The sequence below is a fragment of the Cervus canadensis genome, chromosome 27, assembly GCF_019320065.1.
Source record: "Cervus canadensis isolate Bull #8, Minnesota chromosome 27, ASM1932006v1, whole genome shotgun sequence".
Lineage (NCBI taxonomy): Eukaryota > Metazoa > Chordata > Mammalia > Artiodactyla > Cervidae > Cervus > Cervus canadensis.
In genome coordinates, this window is record NC_057412.1 from 18,724,644 (window position 1) to 18,745,772 (window position 21,129).

Genomic DNA, 21,129 nt, shown 5'->3' on the forward strand with positions numbered 1-21,129 from the left:
GGTTTTGCACAGGTCTTTTTAGAGAGCAAAGGGGCCATTTATTTGGTGGGAATAATACACTTTAAAGTGGCATATTAACAAAACAACAGCCATGCCCTCTATACACCAACACTTTAAAAATCTAACCCTGTGTGTGCGTGTGTGCTAAGCTGCTTCAGTCACGCCCAACCCTTTATGACCCCATGGACTGTAGCCCGCCAGGCTCCTCTGACCATGTGACTCTTCAGGCAAGAATACTGGAGTGAATTGCCGTGTTCTCCTCCAGGGAATCTTCCCGACCCAGGGATTGAACCCGCATCTCTTATGTCTCCTGCATTGGTAGGAGGGTTCCTTATCAACAGCACTAACTGAGAAGCCCTCTAATCCTATAAAGAAGTACAAAAATAAAATATAATAAATTTTATACAATAAAAATGGTCTTTAAACCATCATTCACTAGCATGTATATTAACACAGCAATTCAGTTGTACAATGTTCCCACATAAAACCAAACCAATCTGTTTCTAAAGTGAAATAATGCTGATGATCATAATTTTACCCGAGAGCACTGACCAAACAAACATGGATAATTTTAGAAGGAGCCATGATAGTGATTATCTGCCTGCACTTCCACAAAGCAAAATGTTGCTAAGTAGAAATAAAAGAAAGTCTACTGAAATTTAGGCAATTAGAATAGGAAGATAGGCAATGAATGAACTGCCTAAACAAATTTGTATGAGGAAAATATATATGCATAGAAAAAATTTTAAAAGGAGATTATAAAAAATTTGTGTAAGCATGGTTATGTCTCTCCATGGTACATTGAAAGAGGTTTGCAGTTCAGTTTTTGCTACCAGCTTTATTACTGATACTCTTTATTATTTAGAAATAAGAATTATTCTATCTGAATTTCTACAGAAATATAGAATATTTGCCCCTTAGGAATGTCAGAACTGAGGATGCCAAAGAAAAATAGGACTATCAATTGATTTAAACCTATGTCCAAGAATTTCTGATGGAAGAAACTGTAAGTTTTGAATTAAAGTATTCTTTGTCACCACTGTTCACTTGAGTAAACTCATGGAGTAAGAATCCAATATGATGAAAACACAGGATGTCCTATACTCGATCCACACCTAACTCTTCGATGTGCAACATGGCATGAAGGAAGGGACTGGATTTGAAATCTGTGTCATTGCATTGTGACTTCATCAATCACAATCTCTGTTTTAGGGTTTTTAAAAATTGTGTCACAGGAATTTTGGATGGGTTGATGTGAAGGTGAAATGAAGCCATATATAAAAGTGTTTAGTGAACTGAAAATGCTTGTATAGACTCCTTTGGTTTTATGATGATGGTGATGATTATTATTCTTTCTCTGGTAGTACTAGGGGGGCAGAAGGAAGCCCCCTAGCATTTGCCCTTATTTCTAATCTATTTTATTTTATGACTTCATACTCCACATATTTATAGTACAGTGTTTACTTGAACTTTTTGTTATTTATATCAAATTTATAACTCTACATCTTGAAAGCTCCAGCAACAACAATCACGATAGAGAAAAATTAATAATAACCACCCATCACTGAGAGCTTGCTCTGTATTTAAGAGGATGATAGGTGCTTTTAATTCTCCTTGTAATCCCCACAATGGCCAGTTTTATAAAGAGGATATCAGGACTCTGAGTGCTAATTAACATTGCCTGAGGGGACACATAGATGCTTACTTACCTTACTTTCAACATTTCTTTTTGTGTGTGATTATATTCACTATAATTCTTTATTGTATCAGACTCAGTAACTCACCAAACCACTTTCTTTAAAAAAATTTAAGATGTGACAAACTTAAATTCCCACTCAAATAAGGAGTACAGGTATGACAACAGACTAATCATATTTCTTTTTTTGATTAATTGTATGATTCCTAAAGTATTTCATATACAGTATAATGCCTGGGAATTTATTAGCCTTTTCTTGATTTTTTTATTGTACTAAAAGAAACATAATTTCATAAAATTTGTCATTTTAAGTATACAGTTCAGTGGCATTAAGTACATTCACATTGTTGTACAACCATCACATAGCCTGTATATCTCCAGGCCTTTTTCATAGTCCCAAACTGAAACTCTAACCAATAAACAGTAACTCCCCACTTCCTCATTCCTCCAGCCATTAGTAACCACCATTCTACTTTCTGTCTTTATTTGTATATTTGACTACCTTAGATACCTCAAACAATCTGAATCATACAATATCTGTCCTTCTGTGTTTGGCTTATTTCACCTAGCCTATGAAATAAGGAGGCTGAGCTCCAAAGAATTGATGCTTTCCAATTGTGGTGCTGGAGAAGACACTTAAAAGTCCCTTGGACTGCCAAGAGATCAAACCAGTCAATCCTAAAGGAAATTAACCCTAAATAGTCATTGGAAGGACCATTGCTGAAGATTCTTCAAGCAAGAATACTGCAGTGGGTTGCCATGCCCTCCAGGGGATCTTCCCAACCCAAGGATTGAACCCAGGTCTCCCGCATTGCAGATGGATTCTTTCTTGGTCTGATCCACCAGGGAAGCCCATGAATCCTAGAATGGGTAACTTATCCCTTCTGCAGGGGATCTTCCTGACCCAGGATCATCCTTGCTACATGTCATCCATAATACATATCAGAGTTTTATTCCTTTCTAAGTCTATTCCAGTATATGCATAAATACATGTTTTTCCAGACATTCATCAATGAATGTTCGGGCTGTTTCCACTTTTAGCTATTGTGAATAACACTGCTGTAAACATAGACAAACAAATACCTGTTCAAATTCCTGCTTTCAATTCTTTTGTGTATGTATGCAGAATGTTTTTTATTTACTTATTTGCTACAACAGAACATTGGTTTTGCATCTTCATGGGACAGAATTCAGTAATTCCCTGATCTCTTTATATAACATCCACTTGAATTTCATCATCCAATAAATATCATCTAATGATTTAATCCTTTAAGTGTATTAGATGGCTCACCCTGAATAAATTACACTGGCTTCAATTCTTCATGCCACTGTCTTTGCAGCTTAGAACATTAGTCTTCAAACTCCATGGTAATAGAAAATACTTTCATTTTAAAACTGGTTTATAATTCATCTTTTGTATACATTAAAAGGTTGAAAATATTTCAAATTTTCAAATTCTAGAGAAAGGAGAAATTTTCAGAAAGAAAATAAAATACGTTCTCTCCCATTTAATAGCATTTATAAATCAATACTTATTAGCATCAATTTAAGTTAATAATATCTTGCTCTGACAGTTCAAAAGTTTATTTACTTCTTTACATGCTTCTCTGTGGTTTACCAATAGTATTTTATAAAAGCCAAAATAAACAAACTTCAGGCAATCATAAAACCTGAGGGTTGGAATTAGGAAATCTCTACTCATATAAGCAGTGACATTAAACTTGTTCAAAAGAAAGTAGAACTGTTTTTCATCTAAATGGATGAAAGTTACTATCCTTTTACCCAATCACAATGCTAAAATCTTATTTTTGGGATAAAACTTTATAAATATGAATTATTTATCACATATTGATATAACTCAGCATACAACTAAGGAGTCTAACATCTTATTAAATCATGTAAAATATTTACAGCATAAGAAAAACATGACTGAGAATTCAGATACATAAAATATGTTTTTCTCTAATAATTTAGAAAATAATAGGCATCATCATAGCCTATTTTCTACACAATAGATTTATAATGATTAAATTTAAATATTAAATCTTTGTCTTTTTAATGTCCTCACACTTTATGCATTCATGCTTCATGATGTGAATTTGATGCTGAATAAAAATGCATTATCCGATAAGTAAACTATGGTACATCCAGCCAATAGATTATTATTCAGTGCTAAAAAGAAATCATAATCAAGTCATGAAAAAAATGGAAGAAACTTAGATGTATATTTGTAAGATGTATATGTAAGAGGCCCATCTAAAAAGGCCACATACTGTATGACTCCAACTGCATATATGACATTCTGGAGAAGGCAAAACTATGCAGAAAGGAAAGAGATCAGTGATTGCTGGGAGTTAAGAGACAGGGAGGACTGAATATGTGGATTTTCAGAGGATTTTTAGAGCAGTGAAATGATTCTGCGTGATACCATAATGGTGGATTAATGTCATCATATGTTTGTCCAAACCCACAGAATGCACAGCACTACCAGCAGACACTAATATAAACTATGGGCTTTGTTTTTTTTAATGATGTGACAATGTAGGCTTCACAACAAATGTACCACTCTGATGGGGGTACTGGAAACGAGGGAGGCTATACACACGTGAAGGCAGGAGGCATATGGGAAAATTCTATACCTTCCTTTCATTTTTCTGTGAATCTAAACTGGTCTAAAAATAAATGCATTACCTTTCATTCTAGACTTCATTTCAGGTAATACAAAGAGACCAAAGTAAATAATCCCAATGTTTCTTTATCTAGAGCAATTCTTTTTGTTTCCCATAACCAACGGGATTTTTTTACAGAATAATTCACAAATTTCATATTTATGTTATCCTTGGATGAAACCTAAAGGTGACACCTTTTACAAATTTATATAAGGTTTCCTTTATAGAAGTCTCAAAATTCTCTTTTTCATTGTATGAAACTTTTTAAGGTGTGAATACAATCAAACGTCCATAAATATACTCTGCGATACAGTGACACTAACATTTATTGGCTACTAGGTGCTAGATACTATGTTAAATAATTTACACATTTTGTTTTTTTGTGTTTTTTTAATTGAAGAATCCACCTGCCATGCAGGAAACCTGGGTTCGATCCCTGGGTTGGGAAGATCCCCTGGAGGAGGGCATGGCAGTCTACTCTTATCTGCTTTTTAATATGTTATCTAGGTTGGTCATAACTTTCCTTCCAAGGAGTAAGCATCTTTTAATTTTATGGCTGCAATACTTCCCCTTGCTATATAGTAAATCCTTGTTGCTAATCTTGCTATATACACAACAGACTCACAGACATAGAAAAGTAGTTTATTGTTACCAAAGGATGGGAGGGGTAATATATGACTAACAGATACAAACTACTATACATAAAATAGATAAGCAACATTTATTTTTAACTATATAAAACTGTGGGGTCTTCCAGGTGGTTCAGTGGCAAAGAAACTGCCTGCCAACGCAGGAAATGCTGATTCGATCCCCAGGTCAGGAAAGTCACCTGGAGGAGGAAATATTCTTGCTTAGAAAATTCCATGAACAGAGGAGCCTGACAAGCTACAGTCCATGGGGTCGCGAAGAGTCTGACATGACTAAGCACCTGAGAATGCACACATGCATGCATGCATAAAAAATTCTGGATTTTGTCTTTAATCTATAAAAAGGGCAATATCCTACAGCTCATGATGAGATTATTTTTAACTCATTTATTCCTTATGAGAAACATGGGATGCTAGTATGACTGCTTTTTATTTTACATATCCATTGAGTCAGTGATGCCATCCAATCATCTTATCCTCTGTCACCCCCTTCTCCTCCTGCCTTCAATCTTTCCCAGCATCAGGGTCTTTTCCAATGAGTTGGTTCTTCACATTGAGTGACCAAAATACTGGAGCTTTAGCTTCAGCATTAATCCTTCCACAGAATATTTAGGGTTGATTTCCTTTAGGACTGACTGGTTTGATCTCCTTGCAGTCCAAGGGACTCTCAAAAGTCTACTCCAACACCACAGTTCAAACACATCAATTCTTCAGCTCTCAGCTTTCTTATTTGCCTTGAAGTGATGGGACTGGATGCCATGATCTTCATTTTGTGAATGTTTAGTTTTAAGCCAGCTTTTTCACTCTCTTTTTTCATTTTCATCAAGAGGCTCTTTAGCTCCTCTTTGCTTTCTGCCATAAGGGTGGTGTCATCTGCAAATATGAGGTTATTGATACTTCTCCTAGCAATCTTGATTCCAGTTTGTTCTTCATCCACCCCGGCATTTCAAATGATGTACTCTGCACATAAGTTAAATAACCAAGGTGACAGTATACAGATTTGATGTACTCCTTTCCCAATTTGGAACCAGTTTGTTGTTCCAGGTCTGGTTCTCACTGTTGCTACTTGACCTGGAGTAAGCCTCTTCTAATTCCATGGCTGCAGTTAGCATCCACAGAGATTTTGGAGCCCAAGAAAATAAATCTGTCACTGCTTCCAATTTTTACCCTTCTATTTGCCATGGAGTGATGGGACTCGATGTCATCCTCTTAGTTTTTTAATTTTTTTTCCCCCTTTTTTTTAATGTCTGAGTCTGAATCTGCGTTGTAACATTATAACAAGATTTCCAGATACTTTCTTGGTAACTGAAAGTTTGAGAAGAACAAATCTCTTTTCTTTTTCAATTTTTAAGGCTTAATGAGCCTATGCAAAAAGAGAAAATAAGTGTACAAGTAATAAAGATGCCCTGGTTCAGATCATCTCACTGCATCCAGTGAGATATAACATTTTATGTTTAAATTGGCTCCAAAATGAATCTTACAGATATATGCATCCCTTCTCACCATTTTTTTTTCTTTCCTTAAATCTCTAACTTATTCAGTTAATATGTGTCTATTATGTTGCAATATTCACAATTGTGTCTTCCAGTTTGCTGTTTTACTTCTTAGGATATATACAAATCCAAATGGTGCCTTTCCCTTTCCCCCTAGAACTTTAGGATTTAACTAGTGACATAGTGACATGGATTTTTTCTTTCCACTAGATGGCAGTAACGGCAATTTAATAATACAATTTTATGAAGCAACTGCCAGCTTGCCACATGTACAGCATACAATGACTCTTTGTGTGAAGGTTTTGTGAATTGCTGGGCTTACTACAGGGAGCAATGACTTAGCGGCAAAACAGAGAATATTTTTCTCTATTGACGTCTATGCTGAAATTTCGTTATGCTTGCTTTTCAAGATTAAAAGCAGTCTTGTTTGCATATCGCTTATGCCTTGCTGTAATAAGCAGCTATTTTGAACGATTTCTACTGGTGTTTGAAAATAGACAAGTGGTTACTAAAACAGGGTACCTTGTTAGCATAGCTGTCAATAAATCATTTCATTCTTCTAGTTTTTAAGGAGAGTTTTCTCTTTTTTCTCTATCAAAGGCTATATGTGTGTATAATTTTTAAATACAGAAACTCAATAGTTTCATGATAAATTACATATTGGGTTGATAGATTCATATTTATTGGTTTTTTTTTTTATAATAAATACTTGAAGAGCATCTTATGTAAATACCATACTATGAAGTTAAACAATGACAGTGAGAAGAAAATGGGTTTAAAGTGATAATAGGATTTTATAAATGCCGTTCTATTGACATTCTATTGAGTGTTTAAACATGACTGCTTGCATTCAGAATGTTTTCACATAAATATTAAACAATTACCCAAAGAAAGAAAGAAGTTTATTAATCAAAAGATAAAGTCCTTTGGGGATAACATTATGCAGCCTCCTTTTAGCCCTGATATTTCAAGGGACTAGAATAGAATAGGCTTTACTATTGTTCAGACTTGTCCTATAATAAGGGTCTATGTTAAACTGAAAGTGCTTCTCTAAGTAACTCTGTGAAAGCCAGACGATTGGTTTCCTCAAATAGTCTTGAAAAAATAAAAATGAATAACTAGAAAAATTAAATTATAAAATATTAAAACATGCATATGCTATTATTTGCAATGGACACAAAATCATTCTGTCAAGTTTTCACACAAGTTTCTAATGCTGACTGCCAACTATTTTATGTTTTCTGAATGGGATCAGACAGTTCTCAGAAGGGCCTGCCCAATGGAGCACTTGGCATGGAGCCTTGCTGTAGACTGGGCTTCCCCGGTGGCTTAGGCAGTATAGAATCTTCCCACGATGAGGGAGAGGCAGGTTTCATCCCTGGGTCAGGAACATCCTCTGGAGAAGGGAATGGCTACCCACTCCAGTATTCTTGCTTGGAGAATCCCATGGACTACATGGGCGGACGTTCACGGGGTCGAGAGTCGGACATGACTGATCGACTTCCACTCACTCAATTCTTTACTCTAGACTGCTTCCTTGCTTCCTAGCAGGGTAAGGCTGCATCTCCTAGGAGTTAGACTTTTTTTTTTTTCATTTATTTTTATTAGAACTGCCATATGACCCAGCAATCCCACTCCTGGGCATACACACCAAGGAAACCAGATCTGAAAAAGACACGTACACCCCAATGTTCATCACAGCACTGTTTATAATAGCCAGGACATGGAAGCAACCTAGATGCCCATCAGCAGACGAATGGATAAGGAAGCTGTGGTACATATACACCATGGAATATTACTCAGCCATTAAAAAGAATTCACTTGAATCAGTTCTAATGAGATGGATGAAACTGGAGCCCATTATACAGAGTGAAGTAAGCCAGAAAGATAAAGAACATTACAGCATACTAACACATATATATGGGATTTAGGAGTTAGACTTTAAACAACTAGTGCTGCAGTCCATGTGGTCACAAAAAGTCAGACATGACTGAGTGACTGAGTTGAAAACATAGTGAAAAGACTAGATATACATATCCTTGAAAATTCCTGAGGAAGGGGCCAGTTTGAAGACCAAACTGGGGTGTCTAGAAGATTCTGACAAAGGCAAATATTTTTTAGTTTTCTTTTTAAAGTTGGTTCCTATGGTTGTCCAGAATACTAGAGTCAGTTTGCATTTAGGTATTACACAGTGTGAAAAGCATCTTATGTTTAAACACTACATATGCACACCTGGGCTTCCCAGGTGGGGCTTGTGGTAAAGAAGTCGCCTGTCAATGCAAGAGACACAAGAGACATGGGTTTGATCCTGGGTTCAGAAGATCCCCTGGAGGAGGGCACGGCAAGCCACTCCAGTATTCTTTCCTGCAAAATCCCATGGACAGGGTCACAAAGAGTCAGACAGGACCAAAGTGACTTAGAATGCATGCAGACACACAGCACAGGATGGGTATTGCTTCCTGGCCAAGAAGTTAGTTCTTTTCTCCCAGCTGGGGCTCACTTGAGCCTTTCCTTCTTTCTCTCAATCCCTTCCCTACTCCCTACGCTTCCCGTTTTCTCCCCAGACAGAGCACTGTTGACCAAACTCCCTTCCAGGGCCAGATCTAGAGGTTAAATGATGGCAAACCATACTATTAGCAAGAAAAGCAAAAGCCTTGTCTCTGCTTGCACAGATGAACAGCTTCCAGACCTCAGCTGAGCTATGTACACCCGCTTGGGAGCAGAATGAAAGGCTGTACAAACAGCTTTCTATGGTGACATCTTTCAGGAGGCACTTTGGTGCTGAGCCAAAGGCAAATAGACCGGAACTTATGTTTTAAGTCTGAGATCTCAATTCTGTTTGGATATTGTCATATTAACTTTCTGAAGACCAGTGATTTAATTTTAAGATCATTCCATAAAGATTTATGAAAGAATATTATGTAAATATTGATACATATATTTTGAAGGTGTTTGACATATGTCAATTTAACTTGTACAACATATGTTTTATATTTAAAATACAAAATGAGCTCAGTGTCAACTTTTATTAGTTAATCATATGTAAGTTAGCTGAGATCAGACTGAATTTCACTGTTAGAATATTTCAGATTTAGTCTTAGATATGCAAATTTACATATAATGAAACTGGAAATGTTTACTAAAAGACAAATACTCACAGAGTCATGTTCTATTTTGAGCATTGCTAATATCTTTTATGATATTATTTGTCCCATTATTTTTCTTCTAGTTTAACGTACAAAATGTGGGCTATATTGAAGTTACACAGTTTATTTACACACCTCACATGTTAAGTTGTTTCAGTCATGTCTGACTTTGTGCGACCCTAAGGACTTCAGCCTGCCAGGCTCTTCTGTCCATGGGATTCTCCAGGCAAGAACACTGGAGTGGGTTGATGTACTCTCCTCCAGGGAATCTTCCCAACCCAGGGATCGAACCCATATCTCTTACATCTAACCAGAGTTGACAGGCAGGTTCTTTACCACTAGCGCCACCTGGAAAGCCCTAGACAGGTAAATATACTTAAATTCCTAAAGTATGTAAACTAGGTTGCCAGACCTAGTTCAGAAAACTGCAACATTTTATCTGTATCAGCATTTGTCCATTTGGCTTAATGACCTGCTTTTGTTTGTTTGTTACAATATCAAAGGTGTATGTCTTAAAATATCAAAGAGTATTTGAAACCCAAGTTACAATTAACACTATTCATCATTCTGCCAGGCTAAAACAAACAAAAAATCCAAACAAAGCACAAAGAACAAAACAAACAAACAAAAATTACACACAAAAATTTTAAAACCACAAAAAAGTGATCTGTGTACCTTTTGTTAAAAAAGTGGTCCTCAGGAAACCAAAGAATAAACCAAAGAAGAAAAAAATACTACTTTTCATAATATGCTTCTCTCCATATGCTGTCATAGATCCAGTACAGTTAATGTTATTCAAGTTGTGAACGTGTGTGTGTGTGTGTGTGTGGTCTACATCAATCTAGGCTTAATAGTGGAAAAATATACAAATCATCACTACACCAAAGATAGTTGTATGTAAGGATCAACGAGTGCTCAAAAAAGTCAACTTGGAATGGATGTACATATTTAGGCTTTCAGACAAAATTTTCACATGAATGAGTAGGGATAAGTTTGATTGGGACTCAATTTTTAAGGTGTAAATAATGTAAGCAGGTTTATCTTAGCTGTTATTTTTAAAAATTAGGCTTATTTATAATTTATGAGGTAAGTTCAGAAGAATAAAGTATTAGTTATTACACATATTATTCTTAAACAATTCTATGTGGTAAGTACACTCCAAAATTCTTTACACTTGATTTTAGCAAGGAATAGAGGATCATACTTGTAAAAGCATTTGAGGGTACTATGATTTTCCCTAAGGGCATCTATTACGCCTTTTGGTCATGCCAGTGATAATGATGAAAAAGGGGATTAAGATAATAGGTTTAATATAGAACTCAGTATATGCCAATATTGCTTTAAAAGATGTAAACATATTATTCTATTGTTATAAATACAAAAATAAAATATAAATTAAACATCATAGTATTCAAGTCATTCTGTTTAAGATATCCCAGGAGATATAAGTTCGCTCTTTCAAAGTACTTAAAAGTGCTTAAATGACTTCCCACATTTCTCTCAGGCTATTCTTTACAGAACAAAGCACATTCTGAAAAATATATCAATTCACATTTCTGATCAGAATGGCTTCCCATGTGACATAGAAAAAAAAAAAAATCCAATATTCTTAACACGCCAACAGGAGCTTTCATGATTTGGCCCCACCACATTAGATGTGTTAGTTAGTTAGTTAGTTAAGTCGCTCAGTCGTGTCCGACTCTTTGTGACCCCGTGGACTGTAGCCCACTGTGCTTCTCCGTCCATGGGATTCTCCAGGCAAGAATACTGGAGTGGGTTTGCATCCCTCAAATACACGTACTCTCTTTGGAGAAAGTGCTCTCCCAAAACAGTCTTCCCTCCTGGGGATCTTGATTTTGGCTCTTCCTTTGGCCTGCGAGGTTCTTCCCAGATAACTCATGGTGAGCATACTGCTTCACTTTTCCAAGTCTCTCCTCAGATGCTACCAACACAAAAAAGCCTTCCCCGGCATAAAAGAGAAGATATATTCTCCTTTTAACCTCCCACCCAATGTTATTTTTCTTCACGTTATTTGACACTATTAAAAACAGTATGTTTTTTTTTTTTTTGCTTGTTGGTTTAATGCCTGCCTTCCTTCTGCCCCACCATTACCACTAGAATGTAAAAGTACTTGTTGGAACTTGTGTTCACTACTATACCTCTACCACTTAGAAGATTACCTAGTGCATAGCAAGTGCTCAGCGAACACTGATGGATCAAATTGCATCACTCATTAATTTTCTCTTCACACTTGGTTATGCTAAAACTGTCTGATCCACACTGTTAATTCCAAATCTAAGCTCAATGTGAAACATACACTCACACACACAACATACCCCTACACAGAGACTTGTAAAAACTTAGCGAGAAACTTCTTAAAAGCACAATCTAGCTTTGGAATACTGTTAATACTTAAATTTTGTAAAATAAAGTATCTTTTCTACACAAAATTTAAAGAGGCAAAAGTCAGATGTACTTAACAGTGTGTTGAATATAATATTGGTTTGGCCAAAAAGTTCATTCACGTTTTCCATGCGATGTTACAGAATAACCTGTATGAGTTTTATATGTAAAGTTATATCCATGTCAGTATAGTATGTGAAATATATAAATATCTAATAGACTTAACAGTAGTATAACATCAATATTATCAGCAGACATGTAATATATAAAAATGATAAATATGTAATTTATATGATATATATATACATATATATATCTAGCTTTCCAGTGACCTGTGCCATTATAAACAAAATTTCTAATTATGTTTTGTACAAGTAAAGTTGTTTACTCTTAAATGTGATTAGTATGCTTATTTTTTTTTAAATACATTTATTGGTATAAGTTCATGGCTTAATTTAGGGTGCTTCCTTGGTGGTTCAGTGGTAAAGAACCTCCTTGCCAGTATAGGAGATTCAGGTTTGATCTCTAGCTGGGAGGATCCCCTGGAGTAGGAAATGGCAACCCACTCCAGTATTCTTGCCTCCACCGTCAGAGGAGTCTGGCGGGCTACAATCCATGGGGTCACAAAAGTGTCGGACACGACTTAGCGACAAAACAGCAACAGCAATGGCTTAATGCATTTCTGCTCTCCACATTATGCCTAATCTTGGTCTAAAGAGAATCCCGAAATGTTTTAAACCATCAGTAGAAGATTAGAACAATTAGCAAACCCATCCCCTAAATGCATTCATTTATACTGAATCACATTTTTATACTGTGATTTTTGTTTTCATCAGATGTTATGTCTGATGAATGCAATCGTCGTTATACTGAAGCAAGGCAGTGTGTATCCTGTTGTGTGCATCCCATATGGTTGGCAATGGATACCACTAGATCACACGGAGCACATTGCAAGAGCTCACTGATCCACATGTGATCTAGCGGGCTCACAGGGTAAAGCGACCGCCTGCAATGCAGGAGACCTGGGTTCAGTCTCTGGGTCGGGAAGATCCCCTGGAGAAGGAAATAGCAACCCACTCCAGTACTCTTGCCTGGAGAATCCCATGGATGGAGGAGCCTCGTAGGCTACAGTCTACGGGGTCGCAAAGTGTTGGACACGACTGAGCAACTTCACTTTCTTTCTTAAATCTTGATATCCAGCTCTAATATAGGCCTCAAGTCATTTTGGATACTTATTTTGGAGTTAAAGGATCAGTGAGATTTGCCTTTCATAGCACAATCTGTGCCTTCTAATCTAGGGCTGTGAAAGAGGGAGGACACTAAACATGCAGATTTTTATTTTCTTTAATTAAAAGTCAGTGCTCCGTAGTGTGGAATATTACCTATATTAACCTGAAGGGACAACTATTGAAAAAAAAAAAAACCAACAAGCTAAAGAGCAATATTCTTGGCAGTTCGCTTATAAAAACAAACAAACAAAAAATCTTTTTGACAAAAAAGACAAAAGTGTGCAACTGCGCTTTCTGAGTTTAGAGAAGCTCACAAAAATGAGGTGGAGGAGCCCATGTCAGCTTTGGCACTGGCTGCCTCAGAAAGAGGAGGGGATTAAGAGAAGGAAAGGGTAAGTAGCTTTCTCTTACAAGAATCTGTTTTGAGTTTTAACATACTGATTTTACAATTATATACTTACATAATTACATAGATTTAAATATATATACTTACATAATTTACATATATACTTATATAATTTATTTAAAGCAATGTTATATCATTTTATATTCATATAATACATACTTACATATCTGTAAAATATACAATGATATATAATTATATACATACAGATAATCTCTATGTGTGTGTATTTTTACGTGAATACCCATATACTTAAATTTGCCATCTGTTTTTAATTCAACATTACTTTTCTGTATTTTATTTCTAAGTCTATCCTAAGTATTTTTTTTGTATCAACTGTCTTTGGTTAAGAAATGTTATAAGCAAAAAAGTATATCTTAATGTCAGGAGAGGAAGAAAATCTGTTACATTAAAATTGCACTTCAAAAAAAAAAAATTGCACTTCATTAAAGTATTGGTTGACAATTTTGCCAGAGGAGATATTTTAAATTATTCTATTGAATCATGAGAAAAAGCCAAATAATTTCTCCAGTCCATTGCATATGGTGTATATCCATTTCAGAAGAAAACATATGGGTGATCAAAATAGTTTATTAAAAACATGAAGACTCATAGTTTGAAACAGTAACTGTAATATATAAATATTAGATGTAAATGTATAGCTAACCAGGGTCATATTACTCAATTAAAAAAAGAAAGGATTTTTAATCACACCTATTTTATTCAGTTTAGTAAGTAGGTTTTCTGGCTGACAAATGCTTAAGTCCAGTCTAATCATTAACTATTTTCAGCACAGAAAAAAATAACAGAATATATTATTGTTACTATCAAAATACTGACTTCGTAACTATTTGCACCAAAAGGAAAAACGGTTTCAGGATAAAAAGGATATTGAATTAGAAGGGAAATACTTTCATTGACTTTTCTCAAAAACAGGACTGCCCTGAAACTTGCCAAATCCAAAAATTATTGACTAGGATAGTTTAGTAAAAATACTTTGGCTTCACAGAAAAATATACTTTGAGGTCTAGGAGTTCTGGTCACATTCTACGCCCTACACTAACATACAAAATTAGAAGGGAAAAAAAATTACCACAAATGGTATAACTTGTTATAGTACAATATTAAAATGACACTTCTTTGAAATAATTAAGACTTACTGTTAACTTCTGAGTCATCCTTTTACTATGCCATTTTAATGATAAATAACCTAAAAAGAAAATAAATATATCAAGACAGGGTCTTCATTAAAAATTTCCGTGAACTATGCTGAGAGTACAATTTAAGTGTTCTCACCAAAAATAAATTAAATATGAGATACATAGGTGAGCTGATGGATGCGTTTATCTACTAGATGAGAGGAATCTTTTCACAATATATACACATAGCTAATCAGCACCATGTTTATCTTAAGTATCTTACAATTTTATATTAATTATAGCTCAACAAAGCTGAAATTTAAAAAATTTCCATGAACTAACATACATTCAAAGGGATCGATTTACATTTATTAAAAAAAAATCTTAAAACCAAAATGTCCTTTTTAAAATGGGAGTCTAAAAAATTTAAATATGGTTTACATGCTGTTAGTTGGAACCATGTTCCCTGTAGTAAAAATAGCCTTCCTCTTGGATTCCCTAAAAATTACTGCACAATAATGTTATCAACAAAGTATGCTGCTAGGAATAATCAATACAATTCATTGTAGGTCTGCCTTCTAAATTTGAAAGTATAAAACTTCCAAATGTCAAAATTCACAGAGATTAACATTAGTAAAAATATTAAACATTTCCAGCCAAAGTTAAGTTTACATAAATTGACTTCAAATTGTACTCTTGCTATTTTTATTGCTATCGTTGTTGCTAAAATACCACAAATATTTTACAGACAAAAGATTGTCATGTGGGTGAATCTATAAAACATCACCATTAAGTTGTTTAATATTTTCAATTTCATATTAAAAAGTTTTTTGAATCACAGGGGTTATTAGTAGAATGCTAATTTTTAAATACAGCTTTATTTTTAAATCTTACTTTAAAATAATCATAACTAAGTGTAATATCTAAAATTTCAATATTTAAAACTATTCTGTTTTTTAGAAATGTTTTAAAATGTCATTTTATATATTCTGTTTATAATTAACTTCCTCACCAATACTATTTGCTGTCATAGGTATCCAGAAATTGTTTATCCATAGCAGTAACTAAAATAATTTTAAATGAGGTGAAGATTTTGGAAAACACATGCTTACAGATGAGGTTTTACAGGCTATATTTCAACTCTGTGAGAATCTACAATATTAACAACATGATTGATGGGCTAGTCCAGTTTTTCAAACAGCAGAATATTCATGTAGTCTGTAGAAAGAATGTTTTCCTCTTTTGACCTAGTTCATTCATAATTGGCAAAGTATTTGGAAACTAAAACATTAAAGAAGGCTAGTCTCCTTTCCAGACCATGAGTATGCAGAAAGAAGACAGCAGAATCAAAACTTATAACTGAATGTTTCAGGACTTTAAGTCAATGTAGACTGTTCTCTGTTTAAAAAAAAAAACTGTACACAATATGTAAACAGTTTAAATATATATTTTTCACTTAAAAAACTACAAATAACTCTTTATGCATTTTGAACCAACATGAATAACAAAAATATTGAGAGAGTCTAAAGTTTTAAATATCATGTACCACTAGATTCATATTACTTAAGTAAAGTAGTGTAAGCTCTGGTCTTCTAGTAGAACATAGAGAAAAAAACCTAAAACCCATAATAAATTCTGTTAGTGCCTGTAATCTACCTTATTATTTTTTATTGATATATAATAGTACGATGATGTGTTAGTTTCTGCTGAACAATGAAGTGATAGTGTTCGTTGCTCAGCTGTGTCTGAGTCTCTGTGAACCCTTGGACTGTAGCCCGCCAGACTCCTCTGTCCATGAAATTCTGCAGGCGAGAATACTGGAGTAAGTCGCCATTCCCTTCTCTAGAGTATCTTCCTGATCCCAGGGTTGAACCTGGGTTTCCTGCATTGCAGGTGGATCCTGAGCCACCGGGGAGGCCCTATCCAATGAGGAGAATCAATTATATGTACACATATATCCCCCCTCTCTGGGACCTACCTCCACCCCCACCCCACCCCACCCTTCTAGGACATCTCAGGGCCCTGGGCTGAGCTTCCTGTGCTATACACCAGGTTCCCACTAGTTATCGATTTTACACATGGGGTGTATATACAGATCAATCCTAATCTCCCAATTCACCCCAGCTTTCCCTTCCCCTGCTGTGTCTACAAGTCTCTTCTCTTCATCTGAGTCTCTATTCTTGCCCTAGAAACAGGTTCACCTGTACCATTTTTCTAGATTCCACATACATGCATTAATATATGCTTTATTTTTCTATTTCTGACTTACTTCACTCTGTATGATAGACTCTGGATCCATCCACATCTCTACAAACGAGCCAATTACACTCTCTTTTATGGCTGAGTAATATTCCATTGTGTATATGTACCACATCTTCTTTAAACAGTCATCTGTTTGCACTCCAGGGAATTTCCAAATACTGCTCTGTTAATTTTACATGAGAGGTTGGTGATTTACAAAGAGCGGTGACAATTTTTCATTGGTGAGACAATGGTGATCAAAATGTGATCTGGCTAGAAATACTGGGTAAGCATCTCCCCATCGGGTTTCCCGGGTGCCTCAGGGGTAAAGAATCTGCCTGAGATGTAGAAGATGCAGAAGACCCCACAGGTTTGATCCCTGGGTTGGGAAGATCCTCTGGAACTGGAGAAGGCAACTCACTCCCGTATTCTTAACTGGAGAATCCCATGGACAGAGGAGCCTGGAGGGCTACAGTCCACAGGGTCACACAGAGCTGTACATAGCTGAAGTGACTGAGCACGCACAGATCGCCCCATTGTGCAAACAGAAGTCCCAGTATACAGGCAGAGTATATCATGAGAAATGCTGGACTGGATGAAGCACAAGCTGGAATCAAGATTGCCGGGAGAAATATCAGCAACCTCAGATATGCAGATGACACCACCGTTATGGTAGAAAGTGAAGAAGAACTAAAGAGCCTCTTGATTAAAGTGAAAGAGGAGAGTGAAAAAGTTGGCTTAAAACTCAACATTCAGAAAATTAAGACCATGGCATCTGGTCCCATCACTTCATGGCAAATAGATGGGGAAACAGTGGAAACAGTGTCAGACTTTATTTTTGGGGGCTCCGAAATCACTGCAGATGCTGACTGCAGCCATCAAATAAAAAGACGCTTACTCCTTGGAAGGAAAGCTATGACCAACCTAGATAGCATATTAAAAAGCTGAGACATTACTTTGTCCACAAAGGTCCATCTAGTCAAGTCTATGGCTTTTCCTGTGCTCATATATGGATGTGAGAGTTGGACTATAAAGAAAGCTGAACACAGAAGAATTGATGCCTTTGAACTGTGGTGTTGGAGAAGACTATTGAGAGTCCCTTGGACTGCAAGGAGATCCAACCAGTCCATCCTAAAGGAGATCAGTCCTGGGTATTCATTGGAAGGACTGATGCTGAAGCTGAAACTCCAATACTTTGGCCACCTGATGCAAAGAGCTGACTCATTGGAAAAGACCCTGATGCTGGGAGGGATTGGGGGCAGGAGGAGAAGGGGACGACAGAGGATGAGATGGCTGGATGGCATCACCGACTCAATGGACATGAGTTTGGGTGAACTCTGGGAGTTGGTGATGGACAGGGAAGCCTGGCGTGGGCTGCAGTTCATGGGGTCACAAAGAGTCGGACATGACTGAGAAATGAACTGAACTGAACTGAAGGCTAAGAGGCTAATATCTTTGAAACTCTAGATCTAGAATTCTACTTAATTTATGACCCATCCCTTCACTTAGAAGGAGGCTCCTTCACCTGGTATTGCCACAAGGCTCATTCTCCTGACCGCCAGTTCAGCAGCGAACCTTTCCTACTAAGTGCTGAATGACAACCTGTAAGGAGAAGAGGAAACCACCGCCAGATTATTGAAATGGACTGCTTGACAGATTTTGTACCTGAAGGGTAATATAACTGTGTGCATTTTCAGAAGTTGGTGTGCAACTTATTTTGCTTTTTGTTTGTTTTTCAAACAAACTGTCTGGTTCAGTTCAGTTCAGTTGCTCAGTCGTGTCTGACTATCTGTGACCCCATGGACTGCAAAACACCAAACTTCCCTGTCCATCACCAACTCCCAGAACTTACTCAAACTCATGTCCATCGCGTCAGTGATGCCATCCAACCATCTCCTCTGTCATCCCCTTCTCCTCCCATTTCAATATTTCCCAGCATCAGGGTCTTTTCAAATGAGTCAGTTCATCACATCAAGTGGCCAAAGTACTGGAGTTTCTGCTTCAGCATCAGTCCTTCCAATGAATATTCCGGACTGATTTCCTTTAGGATGGACTGGTTAGATCTCCTTGTAATCCAAGGGACTCTCAAGAGTCTTATCCAATACCACCGTTCACAAGCATCAGTTCTTCTGTGCTCAGCTTTCTTTATAGTCCAACTCTCACATCCATACATGACTACTGGAAGAATGATAGCTTTGACTAGATGGACCTTTGTTGGTAAAGTAGTGTCTCTGCTTTTTAATATGCTGTCTAGTAGCAAGGTTATAAGAGAAGAGATGTATATTGACACAATCCCTGACATTTGTGACAACACTTTGGCCACCTGATGCAAAGAACTGGAAAAGACCCTGATGCAGGGAAAGCTTGGAGACAGGAGGAGAAGGGGATGACAGAGGATGAGATGGTTAGATGGCTTCACCGACTCAATGGACATGAGTTTGAGCAAACTCTGGTAGTCGGTGATGGACAGGGAAGCCTAGCGTGCTGCAGTCTATGGGGTCGCAAAGAGTGAGGCATGACTGAGCAACTGAACTGAACTGAACTGAACTGACATTTGTTGAAGAATAAGGTAACATAGGTTGATTCAGTCAGTTCACAATATGAGCCTTTTGAAAGGGAGATAACTCAGGCCCAGGTAACTCAGTTCTGCTAGAGAAAGTAGATTGTGCTACAGTAATAGCCAGTCCCCATTCTAGTGGCTTAAAATTGCAAAGCTGCATTTCTGATTCGCACTGTTATTGCAGATGGGCAGAGGAGCTCTGCTCATCGCAAAAACTCAGCAAAGTCGGATAATAGGGCAGCCTCCATCTCAAGTACAGGTAAAGATGTAAGATGAAGGAACACTGATGATTAAATGTTCTGGCCCCAGGAACAGTACTTATTGGCCTCGCCTCCTTTTCTGTGACCACTTAAATCACAAGAGGACTAGGAAATGCAACACAATTCTATTACATGCCCAGAGCACGGGAGAATCAGAAATACTTCGCAAACATTTTAAATTACCACAGCAATTCAATATCTACCATCAAAACCAAGTTTTTCTATTGGAACAGTATATCCTAAATCTGTGTCCCTGCATCTTCAGTCGCTCAGTCATGCCAACTTTCTGTGACCCCATGGACTGTAGCCCACCAGGCTCCTCTGTCCATGGGATTCTCCAGGCAAAAATACTGGAGTGGGTTGCCATGTCCTCCTCCAGGGGATCTTCCTGACCCTGGGACCAAACATGTTTCTCTTAAGTCACTGGCATTGACAGGTGGATTCTTTACCGCTGTGCCTCCTGGAAAGTTCCCCCAAAGCTGCTGTATACCCTGAAACTATACTGTTTGAAAGAAAAAAAAGGAATGACAAATTAGTTTCATCATTATGTTGCTCAACTCATGATTTCATCTTTCTGATTAAAATCAATTCTAATCTAAGCAACTTGGAATATGAGTTGGCAGATTTAATATGTAAGCAATACAAACAATCATTAAAAACTTTTTAAAATGAAAGAGTCTAAAAAAGATTTTTTAAAAAAATAATATACTTTATATGCCATAGTACAAGTGGCTAAATGTTCAAGTGCATGTTAATAATCATGTAGATTCCTGGGTCCCCAGACTAATATGATTCAGTATTTGAGTGCAGGATTCTATGTTTTAAAATACAGCCATTTAATTCTGATGCAGGCAGTTCTGAGTCCTGGATCCAGACTTTTGAGAAATGATGACTGTAGCTGATTGGTTCCAAGAAGCATAAGTATGAAATCGAATTGGGGAAACAACAAACCGGGCTTTAATCAATTCATGGCAAATTTTACTTAGTTACAGAAATTATTATTTAAAAAATGTACCAAGAGAAAAAAACTGACTCAGCAATCTCAACAAGATTCAACAGCCATGTAATAACATGGCTTCTCTACTCTGCATGAAAACCTTGAAAAACTGACATGCCAATAGTCCCCATTTAAATTATGAAGAACAGGTGCTTACCATTCTCTTTAGAAATGATACTCAAACTGATATCACTAATCCAGACTTCTTCCCTGAGTGCCAGGCCCAAATATTCAAATGTCTACAAG

At 36.6% G+C, this 21,129-nt stretch overlaps 1 protein-coding gene across 3 annotated transcripts in view; it reads right to left on the bottom strand.

The window, feature by feature from the left end:
• LOC122428683 overlaps window positions 1–21,129 on the bottom strand; it is a 673,994-nt gene that overhangs the window by 313,064 nt on the left and 339,801 nt on the right. For all 3 annotated transcript variants that reach the window (XR_006265788.1, XM_043448697.1, XM_043448696.1), the window contains one exon: window positions 14,847–14,896. Coding sequence is in view for 2 of the 3 variants with exons in the window: in XM_043448697.1 (XP_043304632.1) it covers window positions 14,847–14,896 (50 nt within the window). In the remaining variant the exon portion in view is untranslated. The remainder of the gene's footprint in view (window positions 1–14,846; window positions 14,897–21,129) is intronic.